General features: G+C 42.2%; 1 protein-coding gene across 1 annotated transcript; it reads right to left on the bottom strand.

Moving 5' to 3' along the window:
• Positions 1-550: 550 nt before the first annotated feature.
• Positions 551-1,672, bottom strand: LOC107221221 (mitotic spindle assembly checkpoint protein MAD2A). The gene is made up of 2 exons (XM_015660134.2): positions 1,413-1,672; positions 551-1,298 (listed from the first exon to the last, which is right to left on the bottom strand). Exons 1-2 carry the CDS (start codon positions 1,483-1,485, stop codon positions 733-735), a joined length of 639 nt encoding a protein of 212 aa, XP_015515620.1. The 5' UTR covers positions 1,486-1,672; the 3' UTR covers positions 551-732.
• Between the last annotated feature and the right edge of the window lie 9,134 nt (positions 1,673-10,806).

Genomic DNA, 10,806 nt, shown 5'->3' on the forward strand with positions numbered 1-10,806 from the left:
TAATTCGCATACGAAATGAAGTTATATCGAGTTACTCAATTTTTTGGTGCTGTACACTTTAACAGAATTCATAAACTTTTAATTCAGATCATGTTTCAATGTTTCCCGAATTTATCATCGACTTTGTTGTCAGAGTGAATCATTTGGAACAATTCTTTATACCTTGTTCGATGGATCGAAGATGGTTACGAATGATTTCAAGTGATTTCCACAAACTGCGCACAATGAATATCAGGAATATGAGTAGTGATTATGCAGCCAAAACTATCTCGTTAAAAGTGTGATATAAAAAAAGGAGAGTAGCGACCGTGAGTCTTATTGGCAAGACTGATCTACACAACGAAGTAGCTAAACAAAAATACAAATAAGTCTTAAAATAATGAATTGATTAGGAAATCGTGAATGTACATCAACTTCAGTATGCTGTGATCTGTGCCTAATCAGTAGAAATTCAGAACATCCAAAACCAGTGTCTTCTAGCTCTTTGAAATAAATACTACATCAGGAATTCCGTGAGGTTAGGTATGAAAAGAGGAGAGAGAAAAGTAAATGAGAGTATATAAAAACATTTATTTGAAAAATTATTGTTGTCCTTAATCAATCAAGGAGACCATTACAGTCTAATACAAAATATGATGCAATTGAAAGAGTATAATTACAATTGAATGAATATGAAGAATAAAAATTACAATAATAAGCACTTGTGTACGAAAGCGTACTGTATCATTGGTATCAATCGTTTTTATAGCTAACTATGGTCTGCATCTTATGAATGGATGTAGAGAAAGTCCTGAGTTGCACTTCCTGGCTGTTGGCGATAAATACTGGCTGGGTTTCATCCCATTCGGTGGGTATATTACAATCAGGAACTGTGTATGTCAGTATATCAAAGGAGCAGAGACAATCGAGTAGCGGCAAAAAACTGACTGTTCCTGTTATCTGACGTATCACTTCGCGGATCTCTTTTTGAATGGTCTTCGTATCCTTTGTACCAACTTCTGAGTGGTTTATATTTTTGTTGCCGGTGGCGGTGCCATTTGGAGTTGATCCTTCGTAATCAACTTTGAAATCCCATTTCTCAAGTACCTCTTTAGTGTTTACATTAGTTATGACAAGCGTTACCTTTTGTACTTTCTTTTGTAGTAACCATTCTTCGATTTGACCGAGGACAGTGTTTAAGAAAGATTTTATCTTTTCATCCGTAGAGACAAGGATTGACAAACCAAAATGTTCCGCCGGTTCGAATGTTTCCGGTGGATATATACCCCGCTGATAAAGTATACTGTTGATCCCGAAATCTGTAATAATGCAACGATTCCGAGTCGTTATAATACGGTTCAACAGTAAATGAAATCCAAAACAAAGAGCTGGAAAGTGACAGTTTTTGTTAAAAGATGAGTTCAGATACTCACGCAAGTATTCAGCGACTAACTCCGCGGAACCCTTTAGAGTAATACATTTCGATTTTTGTTGCGTTTCTGTCATTATGAGAGACGGGCCCAATCACCGTCGCAGCCGACAATAATAAAACTAGCTACTGCAAGCCTCCACACATCAGCCGAATTAACCAAACAATACTTTCATGAGGTTAGAAACAATCACGGGTAGCTTTTCAAATGCACCAATCGTAGCTCATGAGGCAACTTCGAACCCCTCACCGTTCCTGTCAGCCAATCGCAACACCCAACCTTTGGTATCCATAGCGTACAAGGTACAAGACGGCAGACTCTCTACATGATTAATGTCGATCAAGCCACGGATCCGTTGACTGAAGAATGTAATGACGGATACCCCTGGGTAAAATTTGGTGACCAGTTTTCGGCGGGCAAATGGGCGCAGGTAGGCCTGGGAGCGTAGGAGGGTTCTGCTCTATCGACTCTACCCAACGGGCTCGCACCGACATTCGTAACAGCCGAAGTAGTGTCGGTATGGCAGCATGAGATTGAGTCGGTACAAAGTGAGTACGCAAGACTACTTGTCGACTGCGACTTAAAAATGTCGATCGGCTCGATCATCCCCGTGAGAAGACGCGAAACCGCGTCCGCCGACAACTACCATACAACCACCGAGCACCACCAATGACCGTCAACCACCTTCTCCCACCTCCGACCACCTTCGTGCTCCTTGTCCACCTCGACGCCGTCCTCCTCCTCCGCACCACGGCGCGTCGTCCGCGTCTTCGTCGTCTTTCACGACAACCGCCGATCACTTCCAACCACCTCCAAACACTTCCTACCATCTCCGTCCACCTCGTACCACCCCCTGCCGCCACTTACCACTTCCGGCAACAACCGACCACCTACTATTATCCCCGACCACCTTCTACCAACCCCTACCACCACCTACCTGCGCCTACCACCGGCTACCATTTCCGAACATCCCTAACCACCTTCGTCCTCCTGGTCCTCCTGCTCCACCATGTATTCCATAATATTAATATTCATAATTATTCCGACAACTTTTCATATGATCTTTCGGTCTTGAATTTTCGTAGGCATGGAATCGAAACGCTGTATTAGCTAGTCGCAAGTGAAATACCTACGTTGGGTAGAGAAGCAGAATTGTTTTTCAAAAAGTGAACATATGGGAAAAAATTCAGAGTAAGTGTAATACATCATGGATGCGCTAATTTTGATCGATATGAAATGGATGCTCCGTATATGAGACAGTATTTAACGCTGCGTAGTGATTTAAAGACCTAGAAAGGTGATAGGGAGAGAAAGAACGACGCTTCTTAACACTTCGAGTGTATTTTAACACACATTTGAAAGATACGAGCGAAATTTTTCATCATCCAACTGTCGCAGAACGGCAGCGTTATTAGCCGACCCGTTCACTGAAGAATACATCTTCAGTCAACGGCTGACGATCGAAGGGCCTGGCCGCTTGAGTCTGGAATCGGCAGGAGAGATAAAGTGCGTATTTCTTGTATGAAATGTGAAAGCTAAAATCATTATACATCATATCATATCATCATACATCATACATCATACATCATACATCATACATCATACATCGTACATCATACATCATCATACATAGTATCAAAGTTCGAAACCATAGTTTGGATGTCGGATGTTCAGAAAGTGACGTCACCAATTCAAAATCAGCTAGCCGAATTCCTCAGTCGGGAAACAACCGCGCAGTAGAGCGGACGGATGAGAGTCGCGCTCCGCAAATTTCGAGTACCGGGTTCTCAACCTCCCGGATCCCGCGCTTCGGGTCCGCTACGTATTTGGAGTACCGGGTTCTCAACCTTCCGGATCCCGCGCTTCGGGTCCGCTACGCGGTAAAACTCGGCTTCCAGGATAAGCGCTCCGTGGCTCCTCGTTCATGTTTACAATAAATTATTTCAATTCGTTTTTCGCGCAAGCCCAAATTCAGTAGCTGTCAGTCCGCTAATAAAATTTCTCGACTTCCAGGATAAGCGCTCCGTGGTTCCTGGTTCATGTTTACAATAAATTATTTCAATTCGTTTCTCGCGCAAGCCCATATTCAGTAGCTGTCAGTCCGCTAATAAAATTTCTCGACTTCCAGGATAAGCGCTCCGTGGTTCCTGGTTCATGTTTACAATAAATTATTTCAATTCGTTTTTCGCGCAACCCCAAATTCGGTGGCTGTCAGTCCGCTAATAAAATTTCTCGACTTCCAGGATAAGCGCTCCGTGGTTCCTGGTTCACGTTTACAATAAATTATTTCAATTCGTTTTTCGCGCAACCCCAAATTCGGTAGCTGTCAGTCCGTTAATAAAATTTCTCGACTTCCAGGATAAGCGCTCCGTGGTTCCTGGTTCAATTTTACAATAAATTATTTCAATTCGTTTCTCGCGCAAGCCCATATTCAGTAGCTGTCAGTCCGCTAATAAAATTTCTCGACTTCCAGGATAAGCGCTCCGTGGTTCCTGGTTCATGTTTACAATAAATTATTTCAATTCGTTTTTCGCGCAACCCCAAATTCGGTGGCTGTCAGTCCGCTAATAAAATTTCTCGACTTCCAGGATAAGCGCTCCGTGGTTCCTGGTTCACGTTTACAATAAATTATTTCAATTCGTTTTTCGCGCAACCCCAAATTCGGTAGCTGTCAGTCCGCTAATAAAATTTCTCGACTTCCAGGATAAGCGCTCCGTGGTTCCTGGTTCACGTTTACAATAAATTATTTCAATTCGTTTTTCGCGCAAGCCCAAATTCGGTAGCTGTCAGTCCGCTAATAAAATATCTCGACTTCCAGGATAAGCGCTCCGTGGTTCCTGGTTCATGTTTACAATAAATTATTTTAATTCGTTTTTCGCGCAAGCCCAAATTCAATAGCTGTCAGTACGCTAATAAAATTTCCATAACTTTATAATCTTCTCATAATCTTTGTGGTAGATTATATCGATAAAAAAATTATATCAAACCTTACACATTATTTTTGATTTGTTCTCACGCTGAAAATATTTATTAGTATTCGGGGTATAACTCGAGGTGGTTGAAGGTGGTCGGAGGTGGACGAGGAGGAGGACGAGGAGGACGAGGATTTGTGCTGGGTGAGTAAAACACTTTTATAATATTTGATGGCAATTATAATTATATTTCATCTGAAATATTACAAACTTGTCACATTTACAATAAATTATTTCAATTCATTTTTCGTGCAAGCACATATTCAGTAGCTATGAATAATCTTATACAATTTATTATATTATTAATTAATTCATTAATATTCTTATAATATTTAATGGCAATTGTAATTATATTTCATCTGAAATATTACAAACTTGTCACGTTTACAATAAATTATTTCAATTCATTTTTCGTGCAAGCACATATTCAGTAGCTATGAATAATCTTATACAATTTATTATATTATTGATTAATTAATTAATATTCTTATAATATTTAATGGCAATTGTAATTATATTTTATCTGAAATAATACAAACTTGTCACGTTTACAATAAATTATTTCAATCCATTTTTCGTGCAAGCACATATTCAGTAGCTATGAATAATCTTTTACAATTTATTATATTATCAATTAATTGATTAAATACATTAATCCTTACACAATATTTTCGATGTCTTCCTATACTAAAAATATTCATTACTATTCCAGGTATTACCCGAGGTGGTCGGAGGTGGACGAGGAGGAGGACGAGCTGGACGAGGAGGAGGACCAGGTGGACGAGGAGGAGGACGAGGTGGACGAGGAGGAGGCGGGGTGGGTCGTGGGAGAGGACGTCTCCTCTCCTCAGAGGAGAGGAGGGGGAGGGGCAGGGAAGGGGCAGAGGTGGGCGGGGAGGGGGAAGGGACGGGAAGGGAAGGGGCGGAGAGGGGAGGGGGAAGGGAAGGGAAGGGATGGGGTGGGGAGGGTGGCGGGAGGAGGGCGGGCGGGCGGGCGGGCGGGTGGGTGGGTGGGAGGGAGGGAGGGAGGGAGGGAGGGCGGGCGGGCGGGTGGGCGCAGGAGGGGGGGGGGGGGGTGTACTGCTCTATTAATTCTAACGATCGACATCCGTCCTCTCTCCCTCCCGCCCGCCCTCCCTCCCTACCTCCCTCCCTCCCTCCCTCCCTCCCACCCTCCCTCCCACCCGCCCGCCCGCCCGCCCGCCCGCCCGCCCTCCACCCGCCACCCTCCCCACCCCATCCCTTCCCGTCCCTTCCCCCTCCCCTCCCCGCCGCCCTCCCCTCCCCTTCCCTTCCCTTCCCATCCCTTCCCCCTCGCCGCCCACCTCTCCCCCTTCCCTGCCGCTCCGCCTCCTCTCCTCTGAGGAGAGGAGAGGTCCTCTCCCACGACCCACCCCGCCTCCTCCTCGTCCACCTCCTCCTCCTCCTCGTCCATCTGGTCCTCCTCCTCGTCCAGCTCGTCCTCCTCCTCGTCCACCTCCGACCACCTCGGGTAATACCTGGAATAGTAATGAATATTTTTAGTATAGGAAGACATCGAAAATATTGTGTAAGGATTAATGTATTTAATCAATTAATTGATAATATAATAAATTGTAAAAGATTATTCATAGCTACTGAATATGTGCTTGCACGAAAAATGGATTGAAATAATTTATTGTAAACGTGACAAGTTTGTATTATTTCAGATAAAATATAATTACAATTGCCATTAAATATTATAAGAATATTAATTAATTAATTAATAATATAATAAATTGTATAAGATTATTCATAGCTACTGAATATGTGCTTGCACGAAAAATGAATTGAAATAATTTATTGTAAACGTGACAAGTTTGTAATATTTCAGATGAAATATAATTACAATTGCCATTAAATATTATAAGAATATTAATGAATTAATTAATAATATAATAAATTGTATAAGATTATTCATAGCTACTGAATATGTGCTTGCACGAAAAATGAATTGAAATAATTTATTGTAAATGTGACAAGTTTGTAATATTTCAGATGAAATATAATTATAATTGCCATCAAATATTATAAAAGTGTTTTACTCACCCAGCACAAATCCTCGTCCTCCTCGTCCTCCTCCTCGTCCACCTCCGACCACCTTCAACCACCTCGAGTTATACCCCGAATACTAATAAATATTTTCAGCGTGAGAACAAATCAAAAATAATGTGTAAGGTTTGATATAATTTTTTTATCGATATAATCTACCACAAAGATTATGAGAAGATTATAAAGTTATGGAAATTTTATTAGCGTACTGACAGCTATTGAATTTGGGCTTGCGCGAAAAACGAATTAAAATAATTTATTGTAAACATGAACCAGGAACCACGGAGCGCTTATCCTGGAAGTCGAGATATTTTATTAGCGGACTGACAGCTACCGAATTTGGGCTTGCGCGAAAAACGAATTGAAATAATTTATTGTAAACGTGAACCAGGAACCACGGAGCGCTTATCCTGGAAGTCGAGAAATTTTATTAGCGGACTGACAGCTACCGAATTTGGGGTTGCGCGAAAAACGAATTGAAATAATTTATTGTAAACGTGAACCAGGAACCACGGAGCGCTTATCCTGGAAGTCGAGAAATTTTATTAACGGACTGACAGCTACCGAATTTGGGGTTGCGCGAAAAACGAATTGAAATAATTTATTGTAAACGTGAACCAGGAACCACGGAGCGCTTATCCTGGAAGTCGAGAAATTTTACTAGCGGACTGACAGCTACCGAATTTGGGGTTGCGCGAAAAACGAATTGATATAATTTATTGTAAACGTGAACCAGGAACCACGGAGCGCTTATCCTGGAAGTCGAGAAATTTTATTAGCGGACTGACAGCTACCGAATTTGGGGTTACGCGAAAAACGAATTGAAATAATTTATTGTAAACGTGAACCAGGAACCACGGAGCGCTTATCCTGGAAGTCGAGAAATTTTATTAACGGACTGACAGCTACCGAATTTGGGGTTGCGCGAAAAACGAATTGAAATAATTTATTGTAAACGTGAACCAGGAACCACGGAGCGCTTATCCTGGAAGTCGAGAAATTTTACTAGCGGACTGACAGCTACCGAATTTGGGGTTGCGCGAAAAACGAATTGATATAATTTATTGTAAACATGAACCAGGAACCACGGAGCGCTTATCCTGGAAGTCGAGAAATTTTATTAGCGGACTGACAGCCACCGAATTTGGGGTTGCGCGAAAAACGAATTGAAATAATTTATTGTAAACATGAACCAGGAACCACGGAGCGCTTATCCTGGAAGTCGAGAAATTTTATTAGCGGACTGACAGCTACTGAATATGGGCTTGCGCGAGAAACGAATTGAAATAATTTATTGTAAACATGAACCAGGAACCACGGAGCGCTTATCCTGGAAGTCGAGAAATTTTATTAGCGGACTGACAGCTACCGAATTTGGGGTTGCGCGAAAAACGAATTGAAATAATTTATTGTAAACATGAACCAGGAACCACGGAGCGCTTATCCTGGAAGTCGAGAAATTTTATTAACGGACTGACAGCTACCGAATTTGGGGTTGCGCGAAAAACGAATTGAAATAATTTATTGTAAACGTGAACCAGGAACCACGGAGCGCTTATCCTGGAAGTCGAGAAATTTTATTAGCGAACTGACAGCCACCGAATTTGGGGTTGCGCGAAAAACGAATTGAAATAATTTATTGTAAACATGAACCAGAAACCACGGAGCGCTTATCCTGGAAGTCGAGAAATTTTATTAGCGGACTGACAGCTACTGAATATGGGCTTGCGCGAGAAACGAATTGAAATAATTTATTGTAAACATGAACCAGGAACCACGGAGCGCTTATCCTGGAAGTCGAGAAATTTTATTAGCGGACTGACAGCTACTGAATTTGGGCTTGCGCGAAAAACGAATTGAAATAATTTATTGTAAACATGAACGAGGAGCCACGGAGCGCTTATCCTGGAAGTCGAGTTTTACCGCGTAGCGGACCCGAAGCGCGGGATCCGGAAGGTTGAGAACCCGGTACTCCAAATACGTAGCGGACCCGAAGCGCGGGATCCGGGAGGTTGAGAACCCGGTACTCGAAATTTGCGGAGCGCGACTCTCATCCGTCCGCTCTACTGCGCGGTTGTTTCCCGACTGAGGAATTCGGCTAGCTGATTTTGAATTGGTGACGTCACTTTCTGAACATCCGACATCCAAACTATGGTTTCGAACTTTGATACTATGTATGATGATGTATGATGTACGATGTATGATGTATGATGTATGATGTATGATGTATGATGTATGATGATATGATATGATGTATAATGATTTTAGCTTTCACATTTCATACAAGAAATACGCACTTTATCTCTCCTGCCGATTCCAGACTCAAGCGGCCAGGCCCTTCGATCGTCAGCCGTTGACTGAAGATGTATTCTTCAGTGAACGGGTCGGCTAATAACGCTGCCGTTCTGCGACAGTTGGATGATGAAAAATTTCGCTCGTATCTTTCAAATGTGTGTTAAAATACACTCGAAGTGTTAAGAAGCGTCGTTCTTTCTCTCCCTATCACCTTTCTAGGTCTTTAAATCACTACGCGGTTTTCGCTGCGTTTTCCTAGTTCCTGAGGGTCCAATTATTCAGATAAGGGTCATTTTAATCGAATCTGAGACCGAAAATTTTCGGCTACAAAAATGAAGAAAAAGTAAGGCATTTTTTTGCATTTTTGGCGAAAATTTTCGCGATTTTCAAAAGTGCTGGAATAAATTAATTGTGGCACTATTCCGACGTAATTTTGCGAGAGAAATCGATTGGGCGCAGTCCCAATACGCTGCGATCAACGCATCGGAAGTTACAGCCAAAAAACGAAAACCTGAATTTTCGACATTTTTCAGCAGGTGCTTTTTTCCTCGTATCTTCTCTCCCGTTGATCCCACGCTCCTTTTGCTGCGTTTTCTGAGTTCCTGGGGGTCCAATTGGTCGGGAAAGAGTCATACGAATCAATTCTGAGACGAAAAATTTTTTGGTCAAAAAAAAGGAAGGTTAACCCCTTTGTATTTTTGCCGAAAATTTTCGCGATTTTCAAAAGTGCTGGAATAAATTAATTGAGGCACTATTCCGACGTAGTTTTGCGAGAGAAATCGATTGGGCGCAGTCCCAATACGCTGCGAGTAACGCATCGAAAGTTACAGCCAAAAAACGAAAACCTGAATTAGCGACATATTTCATCGGGTGCTTTTTCGCTCGCCATTTCTCTCCTGTTGGTCCCACGCTCTTTTCGCTGCGATTTCTGAGTTCCTGAGGGTCCAATTGGTCAGGTAAGGGTCATTGAAATCGAATCTGAGACCAAAAGTCTTTTGCCCAAAAAAAAAGTAACCCCTTTGCATTTTTGGCGAAAATTTTTGCGATTTTGGAAAGTGCTGGAATCAATTCTTTGGCGCACTGAACGGACGTAATTGTGCAGGAGAAATCGATTGGGCGCAGTTCGAATACGCTGCGAGCAACGGATCAAAAGTTACAGCCAAAAAACCAGAACCTGAATTTTCGACATTTATCAGCAGGTGCTTTTTCGCTCGCCATTTCTCTCCTGTTGGACCTACGCTCTTTTCGCTGCGATTTCTGAGTTCCTGAGGGTCCAATTGGTCAAACAAGGGTTATTTAAATCGAATCTTGGACCAAAAGTTTTTTGCCCAAAAAAAAAGTAAGGCTAACCCCCTTTGCATTTTTGGCGAAAATTTTTGCGATTTTGAAAAGTGCTGGAATAAATTCTTTCGTGCACTATATCGACGTAATTTAGCGAGAGAAATCGATTGGGCGCAGTTCGAATACGCTGCGAGCAACGGATTAAAAGTTACAGCCAAAAAACCAGAACCTGAATTTTCGACATTTTTCACCGGGTGCTTTTTCGCTCGCCATTTCTCTCCTGTTGGTCCTACGCTCTTTTCGCTGCGATTTCTGAGTTCCTAAGGGTCCAATTGGTCGGATAAGGGTCATTGAAATCGAATCTGAGACCAAAAGTTTTTTGCCCAAAAAAAAAGTAAGGCTAACCCCTTTGCATTTTTGGCGAAAATTTTCGCGATTTTGGAAAGTGGTGGAATCAATTCTTTGGCGCACTGACCGGACGTATCTTTGCGAGAGAAATCGATTGGGCGCAGTTCGAATACGCTGCGAGCAACGGATCAAAAGTTACAGCCAAAAAACCAGAACCTGAATTTTCGACATTTTTTACCGGGTGCTTTTTCGCTCGCCATTTCTCTCCTGTTGGACCTACGCTCTTTTCAATGCGATTTCTGAAATCCTGAGGGTCCAATTGGTCAGATAAGGGTCATTTGAATCGAATCCGAGACCAAAAGTTTTTTGCCCAAAAAAAAAGTAAGGCTAACCCCTTTGCATTTTTGGCGAAAATTTTTGCGATTTTGAAA

The sequence above is a fragment of the Neodiprion lecontei genome, chromosome 1 (assembly GCF_021901455.1).
Source record: "Neodiprion lecontei isolate iyNeoLeco1 chromosome 1, iyNeoLeco1.1, whole genome shotgun sequence".
Classification (NCBI taxonomy): domain Eukaryota; kingdom Metazoa; phylum Arthropoda; class Insecta; order Hymenoptera; family Diprionidae; genus Neodiprion; species Neodiprion lecontei.